General features: G+C 36.2%; 1 protein-coding gene across 1 annotated transcript in view; it reads right to left on the reverse strand.

The window, feature by feature from the left end:
• The window catches only part of ABCA10 (ATP binding cassette subfamily A member 10), a 60,089-nt gene that overhangs the window by 26,623 nt on the left and 5,471 nt on the right, over window positions 1–27,995 (reverse strand). Inside the window, 17 exon segments of the mRNA XM_078066391.1 lie at window positions 54–187; window positions 887–1,053; window positions 2,633–2,831; window positions 4,038–4,157; window positions 5,170–5,309; window positions 6,375–6,465; window positions 7,795–7,933; window positions 8,384–8,503; window positions 8,700–8,875; window positions 9,235–9,347; window positions 10,411–10,471; window positions 15,063–15,110; window positions 15,113–15,226; window positions 19,831–19,978; window positions 20,944–21,129; window positions 21,347–21,488; window positions 27,282–27,508. Coding sequence (XP_077922517.1) covers window positions 54–187; window positions 887–1,053; window positions 2,633–2,831; window positions 4,038–4,157; window positions 5,170–5,309; window positions 6,375–6,465; window positions 7,795–7,933; window positions 8,384–8,503; window positions 8,700–8,875; window positions 9,235–9,347; window positions 10,411–10,471; window positions 15,063–15,110; window positions 15,113–15,226; window positions 19,831–19,978; window positions 20,944–21,129; window positions 21,347–21,488; window positions 27,282–27,508 — 2,325 coding nt within the window.

Consider the following 27,995-nt stretch of genomic DNA (forward strand, 5'->3'; position numbering starts at 1 on the left):
AGAAGGTGGCAAAACCCCATTCATGATAAAATAGTACATGGACGCAAACATACCTTCCAGTCACCAGACATTATGATGGCTCCATTGTAGGAAGGATCACCTGAGCCATTTCTATTTCTAAAGTCACCAACTTCTAAAAATATATCCTGAGGCTTCAGTGCCTGCACGAAGTCTTCAATATTTGATCCTAATGTAGTCAATGAAGGAAGGCAACATAACAGCAAGAAAATCAACATCAGAGCTTTAAAATAAGAACGAATTCTTCTCATGTTAAGGAATACCCAGAATAACATGATAAAGACCTTCACTCTCTGAGAATAGGCTGAAATTAATTCTGACATGAAATCTGGTCTACCATCTTCAGTGTAACAGAATCCTTTCAGAAATAGGTTAATATATTTTGTAATTCTTATAAAGGTAAAAGGGTTTATTCCCAAGAGCTAGATTTGCAATTCTCACAGAAATAAAACTTACTAGTGATTTTTATGAACTCTGCCAGAACTCTGTAATGTTTGTAACTACATATACTATATACAAAATACACACCTCATTACCTAGGCTTGTCCTACTGATACAAATCAGTCCTACTCATTATCTAAACTGCTAGATCTGGCTAACCTTCCAATGGTATTTACTGTACTGGTGACCCATTCAAAACATCTTCATGAAGTTAAGTTAATTTGGTATTTTCCATTATGTCCATTGTTTTTCTTGATTTGAAAATGTGCCCATCAATTTCCTTAATTTGAAAATGAAGCAAGCCGTAAACACACACCACTTTCTCCCCCAAGCTGTTCTTAATAGAGGTCTTTTTGCTGCTAAGGTTTGTGTTTCAAAAGATCTTTGATGATAAAAATCAAGAGTAAATTGAATCCCTATTTCTCACCTGTATTACTGAGGACCAACAGACTGGTAAGAGGAGCCTGTGAGGGTTGTTTCAGAGAAAGGAAATACATACTGGATGAAAGCTCCCAACAATGAGTGTAATTAGATACCACATCCACTATCTTCTCAAAAATGATGGGGGTAAAAGGAATACCAAGTATCAGTAACCTAAGTAAAGAAAATGAAAATGCAAGTCTAAAACATTTTCTCTCTGATTATTTAAGTCACAAACATGCTATATAAATGCCAACCTATGGAAATTCAACATACAAATATGGCCTTTAGTTACATAAAGTGAAAATGAAATTAATCGAAAACGGGCTCAAAATTTTTCATAAATCATTATCACATTGCAAGATGTCCAAGGATAATAGAGCATCAAAAAAAGTTGAGATCCAAGTGGTTGACCAGGACAACAGGAAAAAACGGTTTGACGACTTGACGGGATACCAGGAGCCTCCAACAGCCTGCCGAACATAGTTTTAAAGGGAAAGGAACCCGATTTCACACTGCCCTCAGACTTGTGATGTGCACAATTTCAAGTAAAATTTTAACTCTCATCAGCTGTTGTTTTATACTTTAATTTTCACGAAACTAGATGCCATATTTAATGCACTATTTCAGATCCTAGAATTCATTTATCCAGCTCAAACAATGAGTAAAAGTCTTTCAAGTAATCTTTTTGTTTCTCCAGTAAGGTTGTGAGTCCAGTCTTTGCAATGACTACTTTCTCATCAGACCTCAGGCTCTACCTCCTTCTTCCTCACTCTCAGCCTCATATTTCATAGGGAAAAAATGAAGTCCATCAGACAGAAACTCCCCCTGGTCTTATCATCTCTCCCCCCCAAAAAAACCCAGAAAACATATCCATCCTGTCAGTGTTCCTTTCTGTTGTAATAGATGCTGTCTTTGCTCCCTATCAAAGTCAGTTTTCAATATTGCTCTGGATCCAGATGCTTGCCACCCTCCCTGAGATCTTGCTCAGTTAGCTCATCTTCAATTATTTCCCTACTGACATATCCCATCATGACTGAAGCATGTTCTAATGTCTCCCATTCATTAAAAAAACAAAAAGAAAAAAGAAACTTCCTCTTAATTTCAATCTCCCTTCAGCTACTACTGCTCTTTCTATTTCTCTCCATGGTCAAGCATCTCAAAAGAGCTGTCTATTTTCAGACCTTCTCTTCTCAAAACCTTCAGTGACTTCCCTTTTGCCAAATACAATTGATGCTTTCTGCTCTAAACTGGTGTTCTCCCTCTCTTACTGGCTTGGCTTTTCCAATCTTGGCTCAAATGTGACCATTTCAATGAGGCCAACACTGACCACCTTATTTAGAATTATAATGAACTCCTAACTCCCACCAGCCTTTCCCATCCGCTTACTCTATTCTGCATAACTTACTATATAACTTATTTAGTTTTTATATTTGTTATTTGTTATCTTTTCCTCCCAACCAGAAGGTAAACACCACAGCACAATGCCTAGCACATAACAGGCTTCAATAATGATTTGTGATATAAGGAACAATTAACATATTTATTGGGTAGTTACCTCATTGGTATTTTTCTCCCCCACAAGATGTAAGTTGAAAGGCCTTGTTAACTGTGCTCCCTTGTGTAGGATAACACTTATAGGCACTCCAAAAACTTTGTTAAATGGGTGAAGAAATTAATAGACTTATTTTCTTCACATTTAAACTTTTTTGTATATATTGACTAGAGAGATTTAAAGTAATCTGATACTTACAAGGACAAAAGAATTTTCCTTTCACGCCTTAACTTTAAGAAGCGAAGCTTTGCCATGGCACAGACCTGTTGTTTCCAGAGAGTTCCAGTACTAATGACCTTTCTCAATCCAGGAAGAGAACAAGGAGCCTGTTGCATTTCAGACTCAGTTCCAGTATCTCTTGTCTCATTGACTTTCTCCTCTTTCTGAATGCCAAAATCTGTAACCATGTAATAAACCATTAAAATCAGTTATGTTATTTGCACTTTCTCTTTAGAAACTTCGAAAATACACTGGAATATTTGAAACAGCACTTCTAACAAGTTAAGCTACTGATATCCATAACTCATATTCAAAATCTGTCCTTCAGACAACTATAATTCCAATGAGTGAGTAAATTCATTTTTGAGGATGGTTTAGCCTTCTTGGGAAGCATTTACTCTTTCATACCTATAGCAGCAGTTCTTCACTAAGGGATTTTTGCAGAGCAAAAAGGTTTATGCAAAAACAGAAATGTAAATGTATGTAGCTGAGTTTCTTTCTTTTTTTTAGATTTATTTATTCATTTGAGAGAGAAAGCATGCGTGCATGAGCGTGAGGAAGGACAGAAGGAGAGGATCTGAAGCAGACTCCATGCTGAGCACAGAGCCTGACACGGGGCTCAACCCCATGACCCCGAGATCACGACCTGAGCCGAAATCAAGAGTTAGATGCTTAACCCACTGAGCCACCCAGGTGCCCCTGTAGCTGCGTTTCTAAAAGGGCTCCTCTGTCATCTAGAAGTCCTCCACAGGGTTAGTTCATCACTGATGACTGACATCCCAGCGACTGTTCCAAGACACTGGTTTTAAGTCCAGGAAAGACCTCCTATTCAAATCTCACATACGCCTCACAGCAGCTGTTATGGTTCTGACTAATCACTCCATTTTTCCAAATCTCAGTTTTCTCCCTGCATAACAAAGTTATTATGGGAATTAAGACCAATGTAATCCAACAGCTGAGGACAATGGCTGGCTCATAGTTAGCTCCTACATTCTTCTAATTATTAGTTTTACAAACTAAACTAAGGGAAGATATCAACTTATTTATTCTTTATGACTACATTAATTAGAATTAATTTATTACCTAAGTAAGAGTACATTTTTATAGGAAATGGCAAGGAAGAGACGAAGCCAGAACTCATGACATTAGCAGAGAGCTATTGATGATATGGGGAAGTGGACGCAGTAATAGAGTAATTATCTAGCAACAAGTCTGATTACGTTAGATATAAAACAGTTATGATACTTTTAAAAGTGGGCAACCCTATTTTATATCTAATACACATTTAGGCAGAATTCCACATAAAAATCTACAAATATGAATCAATACGTGGTCATTTTCGGTTTCCTCTTTCTAATTTTCTGCTGGACACACATCATTATACCGGGCTCATCAACTGTTAATTTGCCTTCTAGGTTCACAAAGACTTCATTGAGAGTTGTCATGGAAACACCATAATTCATTACGCCTTGGTCAGGACACTTTTCAAGGTCACTGTAAAGATCTAAAAAGCAGACAGCAATAAAATAATGCAATTAAATTTGCTAATAAGTACACTAAAATACAAAGTCCTAAAGATTACTCAGAATAGATAAATCTAAACATATTTTCATATTAAAGCTGCCACAATAATCTAATAAAAATATTTTCATGTTCTCTTGTCTTTCAAATCAATTTTATTATTTTGCATCTCTTTTCTGTTTCATACGCTTTAAAATTTCTTGCATCACTATGGTCATGCATATGTTTGTGTAAGTATGTATGTCTATTCAAAAATTCATTAAGCATGGGTAAATTTTATTTCCTTTCTGTATTTTCTAGTTTTTCTATACTGAGCATATTACACTTACAATTAAAATGATATTTTACAAAGACCCTGTTGACCTACTTCCAAGTGTTTTAAAAAAATAAGGCCTTATTTAATCTGTGTCTCTAAAAGAAAAGTTTTTGCTGCTTCAGGAAAGACATTTCAAAGCTTCATTTAATGCTGACACAGAGAGCAAATCTGGGTTTTTCAGTGAAATACATTCATGGAAATTTTAGTTGCTCTCACACTAAAACCGTGTATCTGATAACACACTTCATTATACTGAAAACAGGAGGCAGAGCTCTTAGAATAGTGTGAGGTGTATAAGCCTTAAAACCCAACTGGTGGAAAATAGAAAATGCAATCAGCCTATCGTGGACACTTAGCTGTATTCTATGTGATAAGAATACACATAGAGTGTATGTGTATTCTTTTTTTTTTTTTAAAGATTTTATTTATTTATTTGAGAGAGAGAGAATGAGAGAGAGCAAGTACATGAGAGGGGGGAGGGTCAGAGGGAGAAGCAGACTCCCCGCTGAGCAGGGAGCCCGATGCGGGACTCGATCCAGGGACTCCAGGATCATGACCTGAGCCGAAGGCAGTCGCCCAACCAACTGAGCCACCCAGGCGCCCGAGTGTATGTGTATTCTTATCACATACACTCTATGTGTATTCTTATCACATATTCAAAGGAAGCATGGTAAGTTACCTGGAAATTTGTTTGTTTTTTCCAAGGGCAAAATGTACACAAGTTTTTCTTCACTTTCTGCTGCTAACTTGGCATCAGGGATGTGCTGTCTATTGAGGGATGTAATTCTTTCTAGATTACACATTTCATTCCTGTGTAAACTAACATTTCAAAAGAAGCATAAGTCTTTTGAATTCATCTCTAACACCACTGCTCATTGAAAGACAGTTTTTTATTAAATAATTCATATTTATTAGAGACAATCTCCTGCTAATTTCAGTAATCAGTTCCCACAAATAAGATGTTCTATTTCCAAGTGCTAAATGGTAGCCGTGTTTGAATTACTTTAAATGGGAAAAAATACAGTGCATTACATGTCAACCCCAATCCCCCAGGCAACTTTCTAAAGTAAGTGGAAATTTCAGTTTACATGTTATATGGATATATGGATAGATAGATAGACAGCAGGCTAGCATGTAAAAACACATATACTTATTACATAGAGATATGTATGTATATGTATATAAAATCATGATAGGATATAAAGTACATGAAACATTACTTCTGGATCACTAAAAAATTAATAAGGTTTTTAATAAACAGTTGCTTTCTTGCAGCAAATGGTTTCTATTAATGCCAATAACTTGCCTGTTGATATGCCCTGCTTTCTAAATTATCCCACGTGATATTCTGATATATAAAGTAGATTTAGAATACAATTTCAGAACTTTAGGGCCAATTGTTCTGTTAAAAATTATCAATTTTTTTTTTTTTTTGAGAGAAAGAGAGTGCAAGAGTGAGGGGAGGGGCAGAAGGAGAGGGAGAGAATCCTAAGCAGATTCCACACCCAGCACGGAGCCCAACACGGGGCTCAATCTCACTACCCTGAGATCATGACCTGAGCCAAAATCAAGAATCAGACACTTAACCAATGGCGCCACTCAGGCGCCCCATAAATTATCAGTTGCTTTTTGAAAACATAATTATGTTTCCGATACATTAGCCAAAAATGTTTTATTGAAAGATACATACACATTTAGAAATTTACATGTTTAAAATCAAGAGATAAATATCAAGGCACATGTTAATGAGGGAGATACACTATACTGATTATTGTACATCAATTTCCACCAAATATTAAGCTGGCTTTCTTATATCTCTAGAGGATTACATGAAATGTCACCTCTTATATTGATACTCATATTAAAAAGCTACTCCCAGAATACATTAAATGATATCCAATACCCCATTTTTGCTTCAGAAACAAAGATGACCCTGCACATTTCAACTTCCCATTAGACGGAAACGCTTTCCTATCTGAGAAGAAAGAAAGAAAGAATAAATTATGTGGATTCCTTATATGGGTATATTCTCTGCTCTGGAGACCAAATCACCGAATGAATTTCTCAGTATGAACGCAGTCTTGATATAATGGAGTTCCTGGGTACAGTACCACCTCTCACCCCCATGCTTCCTTTGAAGCAGGACTCAGAAATTCACTGCATCCCTCACAGCTTATCCAATGGCATAAAACATTGCTAGGATAGCCCAAATCTTCCATTCTCCCTTTATCCACATACTTTGCTATGTAACTTTGCAGTGTTCTCTCACCATGGGCTAGGAGACCTGCTCCACCCCGGGATATGTGCCTCCACCACATGAGGCCAATGCTTTGGCCAATGGCATGTTAGCTGACTTTGGCAAGTAGAGGTTTGAAATGGGCTTATGCTTTGGGACTTGGTCTCTAGAGCCTTAGTCATTGCCGTGAGAATGCCTGGGGCAGTCTGCTGGAAGAGGAAACACACCTAGGCTGGCACCTAAGCCACCTTAGGTCACCTAATTTGACTTGCCAACGGTCACTCAACCACCAGACATGTAAGCGAACCCAGTCAAAGACCTGAAGATCTTTCTAAGTGAGCCCACCCTGAATTGCCAACTCTCCAACTCATGCACTCAATAAATACTTAATTGACTTAAGACACTAAGTTTGAGGATGGCTGTTTCATAGTTATTAAGGCAGGAGGAAACTGAGAGGTAAAGTATATTTTACTTCAGATTTCATGGAGGAAACTTAGAATAAGGTTATACTGCACATTAGAAAGCAAAAATTTCTCTTCTTTTCACTGAGTCTATTTCTGTCTTCATTTTTTTTAAGATTCTGCCTTGTACCCTTTCCAGGCTTACTGAAACTTGTCTTCCCCACCTGCCACTATGTCCTAGACAGAACATTTATTCAATCTCTAATTCTCCAGTCTTGCATCTTCACACTCAATACCTTGCTTAGTGAACCAAGGATCCTCCTAAGAAGGCAACAAAGGGTTATAAATTTAAAAATAATTTTCCCAGCTAAAAGTTTTTTCTATCCAACAACAAAACTATATATGAAATATTAGAGTTTCAAAATTTAAAAAATATACTTGTGATTAATGTAGACAGTGAAGAAAGTTACAGACAAGAAGATACATAAAGCATGGGCCTAAGAACTCACTGGGGGATCAGAATTCTTCCAAAGCAAATTTCATCTTTACAAGGCAGTCACTCAAATGGACTACAAACAGGATTCTTTACTTTTAAAAACAGATTATAGAGAATATCTCTCATGTTCAATCCTTAAATAACTATTAGAAGAAAGAAACCAAGAATCACCAGCCACGATGTAAGCCTCATCCATGATCTGGGTACTAAGAAGGATTGTGCGGTTTGTTTTATGCTCCTTCAGGAAGGTGCAAACTTGGTGCCTTGAAAAAGGATCCAACCCAGCAGTCGGTTCATCCAGGAGCAAAACCTACAGAGGAGGAAGAGTATGAGCTCATCTTCCACTTCCAAGTGAGGGTCTTTAGAATGTTGCATGGAAACCCATATGATTTCTAGATTCAAATACAGCCCTCCACTGGATTCCTCATAGGCTTGCATGGTCCTTTATTACAAATTTTCTCTTATATTTGGTAGAGTTTGGACTTAATAATCGTTTGATAGCCTTCAATACAAATTAATCTTGGGGCACCTGGGTGGCTCAATCAGTTAAGTGTCTGCCTTTGGCTCAGGTCATGATCCCAGGGTCCTGGGATCAAGCCCTGTGTTGGGCTCCCTGTTCAGCGAGGAGTCTGCTTCTCCCTCTCCCATTGCCCTCCCCCGCGCCCCGACTCATGCTCTCTCGCTCACTCCCTCTCAAATAAATAAATAAAATCTTTAAAAAAAAACCAAATTAATCTCAAAAAATATTTTTTTCTCTTACCCGAGGATCTCCTAAAATGGCAATCCCAAATGTTAGTTTTCTCTTCTGTCCACCACTTAGTTTTTTAGCAATAACATCTTGAATGTTTTGTATGTCCAATTCCATTATAACTCTTTTTACCTATTGAAACAAAACCTCTACATAATAAAAAATATTTTACTTTAATCAGTTCTTCTAATAATTAGGAGAAATCTATTCTAAGAACTTCATCAATTAAGCTTTATTTATGAAAAAATAAAGTAATAGTTCAACAAAAACATGGTCAAGAGCAAAGTATATTATTTTCAAAGGCATTAGTTCTAATATGCTCACCTACATCTTGTTCTACTTCTTCTGACTGAATCCCTTTTATTTTAGCAAATAGCCTGAGGTTTTCTCTCACAGTAAGAAAGTCAAATTGAATATTGACTTGTGGACAAAATCCAATGTTCTTTCTCATTTCTTCCATGTTAGTTATTTCAGAGAGTTGAGTATTATAAATAGTGACTGATCCTGTAAATAGAAATTTTCAAGTATTCAACACCAGGAAAGTAACTCTAGGAAGTGGTAAGACAGGATATTAGTTGAAAACTTCACATTTCATAATTGCATAAATAATACATTGAGAAATTCAGATTATTCTTAACATAAATATCAGGGTCCACAGCAATGCAAAGTGGACACAGAATGACAATAGCAGAGCGGAGATACAAGCTTTCTGGTGAATTTATATAAATATGAAATAAATAGTTCCTATTCTGAATTACTCAACTGTGTAAAAAAGCCTGCTTTAGATAAGTGTTTTTGTTTTACACAATCTCATTGAGGAACCTGCTTCATCAGCCAACTTGCTTCTAATATTATTTTCTTACCTTTTGTAGAACCAGACAACCCACTCAGAATGTTTAGCAGTGTCGATTTACCAGCTCTGCTGTGTCCAAGTATTGCAGTGACCTGTCCTTCATATATGTCAAGAAATATGCCTGTTTTAGAATAAAATCTGAAAATTAGACTTTGGATTATATTCAGATGGAGTGGACCTTACAAAAGTTTATAAGAGTCAAATGTATCTCAGCGCTTCATTTATTGGTATTCTTATGTGTACACTCTAAAATTATGTATTTAATTGTGTCTTTTTATGAAGACAAAACCTTAATTTCTCTGGAGAAATTGGATCAAGACTGAGAATATAAATTTCTACCTTCCTCCCTACCCAAATCCTTCAAATGTCAAAGAATATATTAATTCGATGTTAAAGAACAGAGCAAAGGCTACCAGGAATAAAGCAGAGTGAAGAGAGTATTTGCTTCCTGGGCCAGGGAAAGCAGTGTGACTGAGGAAACAGTCTCCCAGAGGCTCCCAGAGCTGAGACAGAAGGGCCAGGGATAGAGGCAAAGGGGTATGTATTCCACATTTGGAGGGAGGGAGCGTGGGTTAAAGAGAGGATGATAAAGTTTTCCCTGGCACTGGTCACTGCTCTGTTTTGTATCACAAAAGTGGGGTCATGGTCTCTAGAGGGGTCTGTGGGACCCAGGACACATCACAGGCATTTTTCTATATGAGTGCTTAGGATTTGATAATTTTTTCTTGAATATTTGAAACATTATCTAACTCCATGGAGAAACAACAGAGTTCCATTAGCACCCTAGAAATTTTAAAAGATTCTCTGAAGATAGACAACATGTGGAATTATATTGTCAGAGAATCAAAAACAAGACAAACCACAGCCCAAAAGAGATGATGAGAAGTCCTATGAAAGTAAGCACAATTCCAGTGATACTGCAAGCTCAGTCTGACAAATCCAAGTCAAAGATTATAAACCAGCAAAAGCAGTACAATCCTATTTTTAAAAATGTTATATATATGTAAATATATTATCGATGACTATCCCTCAGAGTAGAAATGTGGGCTGTTAAAATTTTTTCTTTTTATCTAGACTCATTCTCTAATTTGCCACTATGACTGTTTGCATCTTCAGGAAACAAAAAAAAAATTTTTTTTTTTTAATTAAAAACATCATCAAAACAATGAAGTTTTTCTCTTCATCTTGCAATGCTTCTACTTTTTCAGGCTTTCCATCATATTCTTTTGTAACATTTCTGATTCTGAAAAAAAAGAAGCAACTTTGAGGTAAGTACATTTTCTAATGACACAGATTATGTTAACTGCCAATATTACAGTTTGTGATTAATCCTGAACCTCACAAGGTAGGGTGTCACCCTCATAACGGGATCCAAGGAGGGCAGTGGGGAAAGCTCACACCACCCCCAAAGAGATTTGCACAGACCTGCTCATACTGTTATCAAACTTGTTATTTCGTATATTCCAGCTATTTCTCTCAGTTGGCAAATGAAGAGAGAGCTACCATTGAAAGAAAGGAAGGAAAGAACAAGAGAGAGTGAGGAAGAGAGGATGGGGGAGAGGCTTTCCTTCAGTCCTGAACCCCTCTCTATTATTTTTCTTCTCCTCCACAGGCAAATTTATCAAAATAGTCTCTCTACTCTCTGTTTCCATTTCTTTATCTCACATTTATTCCCAACCTAAAGCAACATAGCTTCTGACCCTACAACTCCACTGAAACTATCCTCAGCAAAGACACCGATGACACTCTATGGAATCCCAACGGACACTGACACTTTCCAGTCATTGTTTAATAGATGCTGTATTAAACAATTGCTAGCTCCTTTCTTCTTGCAAGGCTTTATTTCCTTGGCTTCTGCCCTCTTGGTTTCCATATCCTTCTCTTACTATTCCACTCAGCATACTTTATGGATTCCTTAAACTGGATTCCACACTTAACCAACTATTTTTCTTATTCTCAAATCTTTGCCATATAATAGTGCCCACTCTCATTGCTTCAACTCTTACTTAGATTCTAATGACTCCCAAATTTGTGTCTTTAGGCCTTTCTTCAAAGTCTCAGATGTGAATATCCAGCTTTTTGCTCTGTATCTACACATAGATACCACACAGGGCTTATTATTTTTCCCTCTAAACCAGTCCCACTTCTGTTCTCTATCTCAGTTGGTGTTTTCAGCATCCACCTAGGAATGCCAATTAAATGCCTAAGAAACGTCCTTCTTTCTTACCTCTCTCTCACCTCATCCTGTGGTCTACAAAATTACTATAATTTAACCTTATGGATTTATGAATTTAAGTTTATGAAATCTCTTTGAATTTATCCCTTTATCACTTGTCTATGACCTTCTAGTCCAGATTCTTATCATCTCTCACCTTGACCTCTGAACCTGATGATGTTTTCCCTTTCCATCAACCTAGCCCCTTGTCTCCTGCAATACAGAGGATATGCCAGGAACTACACTTCCCAGAAATCCTTCTCGGTATTGGACTTGAGGAGAACTTGCCAAGATTTGGAAAGCAGAAGTGAAAAAAGGCCATTTTTCTCTGAAGGTCATGGGGGCAGACACATGGGCAGACTCTAGATTTGTAGCAGCTTCTCAGACTTCTTGACAAGCCCTGTTTTGCTGCTGGAGATTAAGAAACCCGGTGGGAACCTTCCCAGAGAATCCCAGCAAACTTTGTGAGACCCACCCACTTCCATGCATCTGGATAAGGTCCTCAGTGGCTGTTTCCTTGACCTTCTGGCTACAGCTTTCTTGACCCTCCCTCTTCCATTCTTAGTACTTTTATGAATTACTAATTCCCATACCAAATCCCTTTACTTACATAATATTTCCAGCAACTCACTTTTCCTGACCAAACCCAGACTGACACAACCTTTGGAATGTTTCCATTTCTCCAGTTGTGTTGCCTTCAAATCCATTCCAGAAAGCTGTCCAAGTGATCTGTCAGAGGTCTGGCTGTCTACTTTGCCTCCCTAAAATCACTTGGTGATTCCCCACACTATGCAGGACAGACTGTCCTTCTTGGCAAACAAAACTCAAGTGATCTGATTTGGCCCATACCTCTTAATATTTACTTCTCCCTCTTCTAGCCTTGTATTTTGAGCTCAGAAATGTCAATTTCTTGTCATTCTTTAGACACACGCACATTGTTTCTTGCTGTGCTATGTTGGTCATGCTGTATTCCCTGTTTGGAAGACCCTTCATGTGCCCCATCACAACTTATGTGACCTTTCCCTTCCATAAGACTCACCTCAAGAGTTATCTCCTGACTTTTCCTACCACTCTTAGGCTGGGCTGAATGATCCTTCTCTAGGTTTGGTTATTCTCTGCATCCATCTCTACCACTCTTTTTACTAATTATCTATTTAAGTGCCTGTTTCCCCCCAGGCTCTGCCTGTCCTGAGGTGAAAGACTGTCATTCATCTTTGAATCCTAGTTCTGGCAGGGGGCTTAATGAATGATGAATAAATGAAGGAACTAATTTGCCAGCAGAAACAGTCTGGTCCAGAATGATCCAAGGAGCTGATTTGAGGCACGCTGGGCTATCAAGCATAAAAAGAGGGGCTGTCATCAAAAAGAATGAAATCTTGCCATTTGCAACGACGTGGATGGAACTGAAGGGTATTATGCTGAGTGAAATAAGTCAATCAGAGAAAGACATGTATCATATGACCTCACTGATATGAGGAATTCTTAATCTCAGGAAACAAACTGAGGGTTGCTGGAGTGGTGGGGGGTGGGAGGGATGGGGTGGCTGGGTGATAGACATTGGGGAGGGTATGTGCTATGGTGAGCGCCGTGAAGTGTGCAAGACTGTTGAATCACAGATCTGTACCTCTGAAGCAAATAATACATTACATGTTAAAAAAAAAAAAAAAGAAGAAGATAGCAGGAGGGGAAGAATGAAGGGGGGGAAATCGGAGGGGGAGACGAACCATGAGAGACGATGGACTCTGAGAAACAAACTGAGGGTTTTAGAGGGGAGGGGGGTGGGAGGATGGGTTAGCCTGGTGATGGGTATTAAAGAGGGCACGCTCTGCATGGAGCACTGGGTGTTATATGCAAACAATGAATCATGGAACACTACATCAAAAACTAATGATGTAATGTATGGTGATTAACATAATAAAAAAAAAAGAAGGGTTGTCAAGGCAGAGGACAGAGTGTGCAGGTTCAAACAGGCTAGAGCTGTTGTACGTACCTGGGAGTACACTCATTTCATGTTAAAGTATTAACAGCAAATTGGATCTAAGACCATTGAATAGGACAACTGGTGGCATCCACTTAGGAGAACTGAATGACCACACAACCATACCCATCTTCATTGCCCACTGGAGGAATATGAGTCAGGGTTAAGGTTCTGGGCATTTATGGAACCATGTTGCTGAAAGGTGAGATTTTGGCCTGACTAATGTGATTTGGTCCTGATTTAGCTTGTTAATTTAACTAAATTTTCTGGTGTCAACGTAGTTATTGTAAGTTAGTGGTAAGGAACAGGAAAAACTGAAATAGCTATGTAAGTTTTCACACAGGAGTTAGGGCTTGAAAAACTACTAGAAATGGTAGAATTTGAGAAGTCCCAACTCCAGGGAATAGAGGGTTTTCTCTAATCTTTCTGTGTCAGGTTATAGTTTTTTCCTTTCTCTGTTGTCTCTCTGCTCATTTCCCCTTCTCCCAGATACTTTTGCCAATCACCTTTGACCTGTTTCAAAATAAGTGAACTGATATAAGAATATCTGATTGAATTTATCCATGATATTCCTATTAGCAAACAGTTACCAAATGCTTATTATGGGCTAGGCACCATTCTAAAAGTTTTATGTGTGGTAGCTCATTTACTCTTCATAACAAACTTATTACCAGTGTCATGCCCATTTTTAAGATACAGAAACTGAGATATGGCAAGTAACTTAGCTGCGATCACACAGTTAACAAGCAGTAAAGCCAGGATTCAATGGAGCACATTGTAATCACTATGTTCCATTTTGTCCTCAGAATACACTTTCAAAAAAATAACTTCACATAAATGGAATGTCATTTAGGAGTATTTCTCAATAATCTCCTTCAATAAAATAAGCAAACACTAGAGAAGCATGCACTAAATTATGATGAAATTAAGAATTAGGCAGTCATTGTCTATACATCTTCCTGGTTTTCCTTAAAACCTTTACCAATGCTTTTCTCTACATTATTTCTTATTTCTATGCCCTTTCAATCAACCACATCCATATGGATAAAGATAACTAACATTTATCCAGTTCCTGTTACCTAACAGGCATATTTAATTATCGCACTGATTCTTTAAATTCCTCAAGAAGAAGTCATTGTACTGTTGAATTATATTACACATTTCTTAGAAACGAAGAAAATGAAGTTTAGAGATCTCACGTGGTTCAGCAAAAAGTTACCAAGCTACTAAATTATAGAGAAATCTTTTGACTTCAAACCTTTAATCCATACACTCCCTAAAAGCAGATAATCTAAGAAACATGTGTCTATTTTATATGCTATATATGTACATACATACATATCATAATGTGTGTGTGTGTGTGTGTGTTAGAAGAGAATGCAAAGAGATTATAAATGGTGGGGACAGAAAGTAGAAGAAGAGGAACAAGAAAATGAATAGGGCTACTGAATTTTGCTGCTGACAATATCAAAAATACTTACTTTTAAAATGATGAATGAAAGTTTAGAATGATGGCAGAAACACCTGAAAGAAAGGAACTTCCAAAAAACACATCATCTATAACATTTGACCTGTGGTTGGCTCTGTTGTACCTTAGTTTATTAAACTTCTACCTGTAAGTATACATAATTTGTTAGTTATCTTATAGCTTCTTTTCCATGGAACTCTGGAGGCATTGGTTCAAAAGAGTCACAGAGGAATGCTCAGGATTTATTTTGTCCTCAAAGACTTCATAGTGAGTGTTTTGATGTTGCGACCAAAATGAAGACTTCAAGAAAAACAACGGTGAATGCCGGCGGCCATCTTCATCTGATCAATCAAGACACAGTTAGATATTGAATTAATCATCTACATCAGTAAAGAATGATATCTGTCCTAGTGTAGCTTGATACCAATTTTTTCCTACACATTAATGATCTTTTTCCAGTTCTATTCAGAAATAATTGACTTCTATAACTGTATACGATTAAGGCATGATGGTTTGATTTACATATATTGTAAAATGATTATTACGATAGGTTCAGCTAACATCCATCATCTCGATACAATAAAACAAAAAGAATAAAAAGAAAAAAGTGTGCTCCTTGTGATAAGAACTCTTAGGATTTATGTTCTTAACAACTTTCCCACGTATCACACAGTGGTGCTGACTACAGTCTTCATGTTGTACATGACATCCCTAGTACTTATTTACCTTACAACTGGGAGTTTGTACCTTTTGAAATCCTTCTTCCAATTCCCGCTTCCTCCAGCTCTAAGTCCGATCTCTTTTTCTATAAGTTTGGTTTGGCTTTTCTGTTTCTGGGTTTTGTTTTGTTTTTTTAGATTCCACATATAAGTGAGATCATTACACTATTTGTCTTTATTTATTTAGGCATTTAAAAAAATATGGCAAAAATTGAATGAATTTTGGATACTCCTGTTTTGCAGCTGCTGACCTAGTTAAGTGACATTTTCTCTACCCCTTAGTATATACCTTAATTCTTTCATTGGAAAGGCAAAAAGTTACCAGAAACAAAAGTCACCCTCACCCCTTCTCTTTCTCACTTCCTCCATCTACTATATAACTAACTACCAAGTCAGATTGTTTCTATCTCCTAAGTATCTCCTGAGTCTGTCCTCCCCTCTATATTACACTGGTCCTCAATTTGGTCCCCTCCCCTCTCTAACACAGACTATGATGTCCACCTGCTTTGAACCCATCCTCCAAACAGCTGTCAGAGCGATCTTCCTAAGACACAAATCTCATCAGTGAAAGGTCCTACATAGATTATATCAATCTGTCTCTATTTCCTGCACTGATGGTTCTAAGGTTTTGGATTTCTTGGATGAATGATATTTTTTTAAATAAATATACTGTGTTCTTTAAGGACAATTTAAAAAACCTCCCATCTTGCTATGATCACCATTGCAAAAGAGAAAAAATATTTTCACAACAAAAGTATAGATATTTAAAGGCTATAATCTCACAATATGAAAGACTTAACTTCCAATGAAAGAATTAAGGTATATAAATAAGTTTCACATTATTTTTCTCATTTCAACAAAAACAAGAGAAAAGGTTGTCAGAGGTCACCACCAATACTGGACCTGACTAGAGGAGAGAATCCCAAATTCTGCATGTGATCTATGGAGTTAGCAAGAGCAGGCACCTACAGAGGGACTTAACTGGAGGTGAACCTCAGCATCACTGGGATCTTTTTTTTTTTAAAGATTTTATTTATTTATTTGACAGAGAGAGAGTGAGCACAAGCAGGGAGAGCGGCAGGCAGAGAGAGAGGGAGAAGCAGACTCCCCACTGAGCAGGGAGTCTGATGTGGGGCTCGATCCCAGGACCTGAGCCGAAGGCAGACGCTTAACTGACTGAGCCACCCAGGTGCCCCGATCATTGGGATCTTTACAAGCTATATGGCCGTGTGTGTAGCTGTGCACAGACGTGTATTTGGAAAAAAATCTCTCTTTGTAATTTCTTATTAGCTGGTTATTAATTCCTATACTAGAACCACATGTGACACCCAAACTATGTACTAGCTCTACCTAATAACTTTTCGTTTCCCCTACACCATAGGTGTTTCCCATTGCTGGGCACACATGCTATTCCTTTTGACCATAAAATTTTTTGTGCACTCTTGTCCACCAGGTAAACTTTCTTATCCTTTAAATGCAGCTGAAATTCTTTCCTCCCACCAACCCAAGGACTTACCCTATCAGTGAACCTCGTGGTATCCTCTCCTATCACACTTCCTAGACTATATTTAATTACTGATTTTTGTGTTTCCAATGTTCACTGTGGAAGCCTTGAGGACACAGCCCGCTGACCCACATAAACTTAATCAGCAGTTATGTATTAAATAGGTAACAGATTAAATCTGATATCCAATTAGTATCAGTTTTATGGGAAATTTTGATTCAGAAAAAGAATTATGAATGTAAAAACATTTAAATATAACCTACTCTAAAAATGTGGATTTGAAAGATGTTTATAAAAATTTGGGTTAAAGAATACATATTGTACCCAAGTAAGGGGAAGTGAGATTGAATCAAATTTTGGGGGAAAAAAAAAAACTGAGGAGGAAGAGGAGGAGGAGGGAGAGGAGGAGGAGGAGGAGGAGGGGGAAGAGGAGAAGAAGGAACAGAAGAAATAGATTTTTTGTTTGAAGCTGAGGGAAAAAAAGAGGACATTCTTGTATTCCTTCATCAAATATTTATTGAGAGCTTTTGCACCAGGTGGTCTCTAGATGGAAAAATACATTGTCTATCCTGAAGAAAGTTAAAATAAGAAGACAAATATATGCATTTATGTAATTCACCAGGAATTTACTGAGGACCTACTATGTAACAAAGACTGCTCTAGATGCTTAGAGATACCTTCCCTCAGGAGGACTTACATTCTAGAGACAAAAGACAGGAAATAAACACTAAATATAATGAATATTGAATTCAGTGGAAAAAGAAAACCGAAAAGGGAAGTATTAATAAAGTCAGTTTCAAAGTTTTCATCCAAATTCTGCTTTGTTCTTGGGCTAGTCATATAACCTCTCCAGACCACTGCTTTGGCAAATCTAAGATGTGAGGTTTGTACTAGATGCTGAACTAAATACTCATTGGTAAAATTTTCTGATTATATGAATACTTAGAAACAGAAAAAAATTGAATTCCTTCTTCCCAGAAATAAATATTACTTATTGTGCCTTCCCGTAGTAGAGGGTGGGGGTTAGGGGAGTATTTGAAAAGTAAGCTAATTATGAATGAGTGGAGAACTCAGAAGAAAAAGTGGATAATTACCTATTAAAGTACAAATTAAATTTTAGATGGAAGTATTGGAGAAAAAAATTTTAATGTAGAAAAAAAACCCCAAAACTTTAGGAGAGGACAAATAGGTAATATGGCACAGAGTTGTGACAGGAAAATTAACTTTGGAGCATTAACTATGCCTTCCTCTACTCCCAAGAAAGAGTTTCAATTTTATCTACTAGGCTCTGGGGCCTGATGGGCTAAAAACAAATTGACTTGATTTATATTCAAAGGGTTATAAACAATGGGCAAGAGAGAAAATAAGAAATTCCAAAAGGAAAAAAGATGATGAGAAAGTAGAGAAGATCCTAGCTCCAGTTTAGCTGGGGACACTTTTAAGGGTTCAGCAAAAAGGAATTTTTAAGACCTTTGCTATGTGTATGAACAAGAGAATGAGTGCGTACACCAGGAGATCAGATCTGGGATTTTAATTTCCATTTTGCAGGTTTGAGACAGTAAAATTATCTAATCATTCAGATACTAGAGTGCTGATTCTTGTCTATGACCTGCAGCAAGGCATATGTTAACTTGGTTTCAGAGGTTACATGTATTATATGCTACATTTTGTTCAAAGAAGAAATTTCATTTATTTTTAAGAAGTTTATTCACAATAATTTTGCAAAATAATTTTGAAAGCAATTTGCTGGGTGCATAAGAAATGCATTATTTCAAAATGATAGATTATGAAATTTTAAAATGAAATTATATTAATGGAACGAATAAGAGGCATAGGAGATAAAATCCTAAAATAATAGTATAATGGAGATAAAGAACATGAAACAAATAAAAGTCTAAAAGAAAACTATACATATTTTAAAAACAGAATACCTGAATTAGAAAACGTTTAAAGAAAGACACCAAAATAACAGGGTTTGAAAAGGATAGACCTATTCAGATTCTGATGCACAAGAAGGAATTATGTATGAGTACAATTTGTGGATTTTATGTGGGCAGAAAGGAATGTAAGTATATTAGTTCCTGGGATGATATATGCATTCTATATAGGAATTTAACAATAATTATTTAAGAGCCATTTTTAACTAATTTTATGTAATTTTATGAGTTTATTTTACCAATTTTTAGGATACTCTATAAAGCATTCTTGTTAGGCTGATCGGCCCATAAAAAGAAAGAAAAGAAGAGGTCATCCATTAACTTTATACTGTTTCCTACTTCATATTCTTGAGATGCAGAAGAACAAGTTTCCTAGAGCCAAATACTAGCAAGAGCTGTTTAATGAGCTATCTTAATGTCTGTGAGTTCAATTCAAACACTAAAAAACATCATGTTCTATAACTGTTAGAGTTGTTTCCTTCTCTCTCCACACCAACCAACACACATACACATACACACACACGCGTGCACACGTGCCCTATCTTTATAAAAGAGAAAAACCAAAAGAAATACAAGTTATTTTTAACTAAGATGTTTTTACCAAATATTTCTGGTCAGACCATTAAATAGTGAGATGAAAATAAGGAGATTCTATTAATTTTGAGACCGTTTCCTTTCCTCTGCCACCAGAAATGCTTCTTAAATTACAAGTAAACAATTATAAGATATCACCTTATAAGCAGCAGAATTGCCTTAAATTCAACTGTAACCACACTATGATTTACCAGGCAAAACTCGCTCAAAATATAACATTAATATCAAATAGAGAAGAGAATCAAGTGCCAGAATGAAGAAAGTAACCATCATTATGTATGACTCTCCAGACGGATTGGGAAAAATAACACCGATCAGGTAATAATCCATGTGTAAAATCTGAGATTAAAAAGAATAAAATAACAGAATATGAACCTATAAGGCTAAAGGGTTTTTTTTTTAATTAAATGGTGCTGCCTAGAAAAATATAGTTCATATTTTAATAGCTTTTTCTTCAAAAATGCACAGTGAAGTTGTTAGTAGTAGTGTTGCTTTTTACAAATAAAATTATTGTCATGAAAGTGGGAAATGCTATCTGAGAAAGTAAAACAACTGAAGAATAGAAATTTAACTGACTAATTGATTACCACATAAGTTCTAAAGAAGGGAATATAGAGAAGTGGTCAAGGAGCCAAAAATAACATATTGTAGGAAGAGAAACTAAGAGCGGGCAGTGAAACTGGAGGACATATAAAGGAAATATAAAAATGCTAAGGATAAGATATTGCAGAAACACTCAGATATTAAATAAGTATTGAAAACTTGAAGAGATTCATTTTAAAGATAAGAAAGGTAATAGTTCACATTCACATAGCATGTGTCAGGAACTGCTCTAGCATTATGTGTAAAGAATAATACAGTCAGCCCTCCCGTTTACCCCCATTGAGGTGATTTCTACTGACACATCCCCATTCTACGAAGAAGAAAGGAAGGCTACAGAAGTCAAGTGATTTGCCCAAGTTTACCCAGCTGGTACGTGGGCAGAGCTGAGACTGATTCATGCATTATTACTTATTCACTATTACTCATATCTCCACGTTTTACTGCCTCTTCAAATGGGGACATAAATCAGACAAACTGAGGGGTCAGATAATGGGCAATTATTTTTCTTCTTTAAATTTTCTGGGATTTTATAAATGATCTATCTGCTTTGCTTATTACTTTGATGATAATTCACAAGAGAATGCAGCAGAACTTCTTAAAATACAAGGTGATTGATCACTAAGTTTCATGAAGTTATCAAACTTTTCAAAATTTTGAAAATCTAATAAATAAAAAAATCATAAAATCATTGTGCTCTTTACCTGGGCCATTCCAGCAGTGAAGGCAAAGGGGCTAAAAAGACCTAAAGTCCATCCCAAAGATGAAGGAAGTTGTCTGTACAATACAGTGAATCCCAGACATCCCCAAAATACAGTGAAGAGAAACCCAACCAAACCAGTAAGGATAGGATCCTTTATCAGCACACTCAGGAGGAAAGCCAATGCTATCTGAAGGAAGAAAGAAGAGTTCCAAATGGTATGTTTGTCCCTTTGAGAATCATTTTTAGCAATAATCAATTTCTCACATTGTCAAAAACTTTCTCAAAACATACAGAAAACAAGATATCAAATTAGTGACTATGCCATACCGATATCGTAAAGAAACATCATTTACTCATATATCTGAGATGTGAAACAAATTAAGAGATACATTTTGCCAATTCACCAAAGATAGGCCATATAAGACAAAGAGTTTGAATATCACCACGAAGCCAACAATTACTACAATTTGGATAGATGTTATGATCAGAGCCATAAAAATCGACAGGATAAATACGAAGCCAGCATACATTAATCCCCAGGAGAGCCTATGGTAGAAACAAAGTTCTACTTCAGAATGTCACACACAGACAGGTAAATGTTTGGAGAGGCAATATGCACAACAGTTATGAGTACAAGTTCTGAAAGCAAACACAACAGAGTCAAATTTACTATAAAACTGTGGCTTTACACTTTCTAGCCATGAGGTCATAGGTAGGACTTTTCCTTTCTCACCCTCATCTATGAATTGGAATTAATTGTGGTAGTTACCTCATACGGTTGTTTTAAGATACTGTGTATGAACTCTTTAGCTGAGCTGTTATCATAATTACTTTACAATTGTTGAATTTAAAAATTCATATTACACATAATCTGATTCTTTCAATCAAGTGACTAAATATGAAATGGAAATATAATAATCTCATCTTTAAACTCTCTTATACTAAATTCTTTTTGGTATAACATTTTTCTTAATGTTTAATTGAAATCTCTCTGATATAAGGAAAGCTCATTTCATTTTTTATCCTTATATGGCTTTTGACATTAACCATTCAGGGTATTGTTTTTAGAAATTAGAATACTACAGTGCAGCTAGAAAGCACAAAACTAAAGGAAAGCAAAAGGTGTCCTGGGAGTTAACAGCTGTAAAACAGGGATCCTGCGTCACAGTGGTCAAAGCATGGTTGTTTTTGAAAATTTGATGGAATAGATGGAAAGATATGTTTAAACAGGAAAATGGCTCTCACTTTTAAAAACTGACCTTTCACGAACACACTAATAAATTGTCAAGTACCCTCTAAATTTACATAGGGCTTTCAGCTCAAGTGTGGAACTTTGTGCAGATGGTGCATTTGGAACCCTTTTATATCATTTTGTGCAGTACATAAATTGTTTTACTATCACATGTAAATAGCATTTTCATGTATACAAACAGTAAGCTTAAATGATTATAATTTTCCTAGTAAGGAGATTCCTCAAAAAATTACAAATAGAACTACCAAATGATCTAGCAATTCTACTTCTGGGTATTTTTTTTTTTAAAGATTGTATTTATTTCTTTGAGACAGAGGGAGCGCAAGTGGCGAGGAGCAGACGGGGAGGGAGAAAGGATCTGAGGTGGACTCCACACTGAGTGGGAAGCCCAACGCAGGGCTCGATCCCACGACCACCGTGAGATCATGACCTGAGCTGAAACCAAGAGATGGATGCTTAACCGACCATGCCAACCAGGCACCCCTCCACTTCTGGGTATTTATCTGAAAGAAATTAAAACCCTAATTCAAAAAGATATATGTGCCCCCATGTTTACTGCAGCATTATTTACAATAGCCAAGACACAGAAGCAACTTAAGTGTCCATCAATGGATGAAAAGATAAAAAAAAAAAGTGATACGATATTGATATACACACAATGGAATATTAATTCAGCCACAAAAAAGAAGGAAATCTTGCTATTTGCAATAACAAGGATGGAACTTGAGGGCATTTGCTAAGTTAAAATAGACAAAGAGGGCGCCTGGGTGGCTCAGATGGTTAAGCGTCTGCCTTCGGCTCAGGTCATGATCCCGGGGTCCCGGGATCGAGTCCCGCATCGGGCTCCCTGCTAGGCGGGGAGCCTGCTTCTCCCTCTGCCTCTGCCTCTCTCTCTCTCTCTCTCTGACTCTCATGAATAAATAAATAAAAAAAAAACATTAAAAAAAAATAAAATAGACAAAGATTAATATCATATAATCTCACTTATACACAGAATCTAAAATAAACAAACAAACTCATAGATACAGAGAACAGTTTGGTGGTTGCCAGAGGCGGGGGTGGGGAGAAGGCGAAATGGGTGAAGGTGATTAAAAAGCACAAACAAGTTATAAAATAAAACATGGGAATGTAATGTGCAGCACAGTGACTATAGTTAATAATATTGTATTATCTTTTTGAAAGTTGTTAAGAGAGCAGATCTTAAAAGTTCTCATCACAAGAAAAGAATTATAAATCTGTGTGGATGATAGATGTTAGCTAGATTTATTGTGGTGATCATTTCACAATATATACAAATATTGAATCTCTCTGTTTTTCACCTGAAACTAATATAATATTATATATCAATTATATCCCAATAAAAAAAGATCATGGTTTTCCTCTCTCATGCTCTCATTCAATTTGAAATTTTAAAAATCTTTTACAAAACTAAACACCTAACAATCTTATTCAATTAATTTTTTGAAGCTAGGGTAAATCTTTCATATATTAAAACATCTACTTCTAATAATTAATAATAATTTTTCCCAAAAGAGCTGGTCATAGATTGAAGTAAAGAGAGCATGAAGTATGAAGATTAGTTAAGGAGAAGAAAAGAAGTAAGAAAAATGGACTATTATGTTCAATGAATTAATAAGAATATTAGACATATGTAAATTCCAATATATGTATGAAAACATAAACCAAGTCAAATACAATTATTTTCTATGCTTTTGTCATTTATACATTGCTGGTTGGAATATAAAATGGTGTATCTACTCTGGAAACCAGTTCAACAGTTTCTTATAAAACTAAACCACGATACAATCCAGAAATTATACCATTGGGCATTTACCTCAGAGAAATGAAAACTTATGTTCCTAAGAATACCTGGACATCAATGTTCACAGTAGCTTTATTTGTAATGCTCCCAAACTGGAAACAACTCCTACCTCTTTCAAAGGTTGAACAACGAATCAAACAGAGATATTGCTACCATGGAACAGTTCTTAGCAATAAAAAGAAGCAAACTACTGATAAATACAAACTTGGATGAAGTGCCAGGGAATTGTACTTAGTGGGGGAAAAAAAAAAAAGCCCCAAAGGTTATGTGATTCCATTTATATAGCATTCTTGAAATGTCAAAATTATAGACATGGTGAAGAGATTGGTGGTTAGCAGGGGTTAGAAATGGGGGATAAGGAAGAGAGTTGATGGAATCTATAATGATGCAACAATGTATCTTAACTGTATCTTAACTGTATCAATGTCCACAGTGAGACCGTGATATCGTATGACAGTTTTGCAGATGTTATCATTGGGGGAAACTGGGTAAAGCGTACATGCAATCTAGTTCTTAAAACTGAGTATGTATCTACCCAAAATAAAAAATGTTTAATTAAAAAAAACTGTAGTTACCTGAAAAGCTAAGACTAAATGATGTTTTAAAAGGAGAAAGAGTGGTCTGCACCATGTCAGTACACATTCAGTAAACCATAAACAACTGGGAGGATTGGGAGAGCATGTGGGGAAAAAAGTACTTTAACTGCTTTCAGTTATATTGAAATAATATTATTAGTATTGTTAGACATATGTATATTTCTGGATAAAACAAGTGAGTAACAGGGATGTTCTAATTCTCAGATTCTCTGTATCTCTCCTGGAGAACCAGAATTCTCAGTACATAGGAAAGGAAATATAGTTGTAATATGGGGGAGGCTACGTAAAACTCTATAGTACTATATTTGAATTATAAATTATAAATATCAGTGTGAATTCATAAGGCATTTATCTTTAATATGTGTATGTTATTCTGTATACAAAATGTAGAAAATATATCATGATTCTATCTCTGCTATTGAAAAAGGCTAGAAACAATGACCAATCCAATATCAAAAAATATTTCTGGTATACAATGCTCTTGAAATACTTTTTCTAACTAAAAGAAATCTTGCCACACAAAATAGCAAGGAATCTATTTTTTTCAAAACCCACTTAGAATCTTGTCAAAAAGAATCAGAAACCAACCTTCAGCTCCCTTTGACCAAAGATGGGACAATCTGAGCTTCAGTAAGAATAATAATTACAATGGCTTGAAACATATTAGACATGTTTAGATCCATGAGTTTTTAATGGTATTTTAAAAAATCAGTCATCTTTGCAGAACGTTAGGCAAACAGTTAATTATCTAATAAAGGAAAAAGTTAAGCAAAAAATTCTGTTTTCAATCATTTGCTTTATCTCTTTATTTTCCTGTTCCACCCTCTTAAAAAAATAGTTTGCCCCAATAGGAGCTAATCATAATTCATGTATATTTAAACCAAATTCTCTTAACTGTTTCAGTTCTATGAAACAGAACTGTTTCTGTTCTGAACTGAAATTACTAGAATTTCACATAACAGAAATGTATAGTTGGAAAGTGATTATTATAAATAATTCTCATGATCTATTCACAATGTTTTATATAAGAAATTACTCTTGAGATCCTTTGAAAATTCTGCATTCTTTTGTTGTTGTTGTTGTTGAAAATTGAAAATTCTGCATTCTTGAGCCTTATTTGGGTTAAGTAGATTATAGCAAAATTTGTGTGCAATCAGGAAGAAAGTGGAAGAGGGTAAAATATACAAGAACTGTGGAGACTTTATGAGAAATATATCAGTTTTACCCCAGTTATTGGGGTATTTTCTTCAAAGTTAAATTGTCAAAGCCATACTTTTTTTATGCGTATTATTTCATTTTAAAAATCTCTTTTCCTTGTATTTGAAGACACTCTCCCCAATAGCATGCAATATTAACTATTTTTTAAAAATCTCCAGCCAGTGTAAACCCTGCTAACTTGGACAGTTGTCTATCAGGAAAACTTTCGAGCTGTGTTTTTTCTCAATTTGAGGTACTTAGCAAATTGGATCCAAATGTAATGTTTATCTCAAAAACACTGAAGACAATATGGTATGCATTTCTGTTGGCACATTTCACAAACAGCTTTTTCTACCAAGGGAAAAATATCACCTTGTCACTAATTTCATTTTACTCATCTTTTTGAGTTATGTAGCACAGTGTCTGAAAGAAAGGGGTTTCTTAGGCAAAAATCTTAACTTTTCTGTGCCTTGGTTTTCTTGTGAAATAACAGCACTATAAACTGTGAGTGGTCCCTGAATACAGTAAGTTCAGTGTTTGCTACTATTACTGTTATTATTGTATACTCTCTCAAAGTCTATGGGGAAAGGGACAATAGATAAATGGAGAGACAGATTCATTTTACTCTGTCTTGTGCCTTACAAGCAGCAACACTGTCTGTGCTAAGCAGATTAAAGATACTGTCTCATCCAATCCTTAGTCTTACCCAAAGAACATCTTTATTGACTAACTGCATGAATTGGCTTTAATAACATTATGGCAAATTAGTTTAATGTTCAAATTTTTCAATCCCTTCTTCCCTGCTTCCCTTCCATGAAGGGATAGAATTATCCGTATCACTGATCCTGGGCTTGGCTCTTTGACTTGCTTTGGCTTTACGGTGGGCAGAATATACTTTTTTGCCCCTTGACTTTGGATTTGTCCACATGACTTGCTTTAACCGATGGGATTTTATCAAATGTGACTTGAGAAGGAGCTTGAAATGCGTGGTGCAGCAAGACTTGCCCTCACGCACTTCTGTGACTGAAGGAGAAGAATGTGTCCAGGTATGCTGCTGACCCACGGGGGATTAAACCACACGGGGCAGGCTTGATGCAACCTGTAACTTGGATCCAAGCCCAACCGAGCCCAGACTAGGTCCGCCAGACTCCACTCACGCCACAGACAAATGGGAAGGAATAAATGAGTGCTGTTTGAGGTTACTGGGTTTGGGGTGGTGTTTTATGCAGCATCTTTCTGGCAACAGCTAACAGATACAAGCACCATATTTCTATTCTTCAATTCAAGGAAATGTAAGCACAATCCTTACTTCATTTCTACCGCCAGCATCTTAAAATGTAATACGGGTAAGCTAATTAAATTGAATGCATGCAAAAAACAAACTCCTGAAAGCATCGAATTTCTTTTATAATCTAATGGGTTTCTTTGTTTATTAATGTGTGATACACAGGCAAGAAAGCAACTTAACTCACCAGAATGCTGACTCTCGGAGACCCAACACTGTCATCAGTTTCTTAAACTTTTTTCTTTCCCGTGTAACATTTAATGAAGGGAGATACACAACATGGGAGAAATAAACCATACAAATAAAAGTAAACCATGTATTTATGATTTCTCCGTTAGAAATGAAAGGCAGCATCCTCATATTGATTCCAATAACTGATGTCAGCTGTTCTATCACAGAATGATTTACTGTGACCTAAATTGGGATGTTAAACAAATTCATTACATTAACTATAGAAAAATATATTAGAAAACCATACACATTTTGTTTCATTTTCAGTACTTATATATTTCATCATTTAAAAATATGGTGAACTATTAACATCATTAGAACATTCTTTTTTGGGGGTGTTAATTCTACCTCTTTTTTTTTATGTTATGTTAATCACCATACATTGTATCATTAGTTTTTGATTCAGTGTTCCGTGATTCATTGTTTGCGTATAACACCCAGTGCTCCATGCAGAACGTGCCCTCTTTAATACCCATCACCAGGCTAACCCATCCTCCCACCCCCCTCCCCTCTAGAACCCTCAGTTTGTTTCTCAGAGTCCATAGTCTCTCATGGTTCATCTCCCCCATTAGAACATTCTTGATGACTTCTGGTATTAGTAATGCTGACATTACTTATAAGAGTCATTTAAAAAATTACTAGACGTCTGTCATGCCCAATATACTGTGAT

Source organism: Halichoerus grypus, chromosome 2 (genome assembly GCF_964656455.1).
Source record: "Halichoerus grypus chromosome 2, mHalGry1.hap1.1, whole genome shotgun sequence".
Taxonomy (NCBI): Eukaryota; Metazoa; Chordata; class Mammalia; order Carnivora; family Phocidae; genus Halichoerus; species Halichoerus grypus.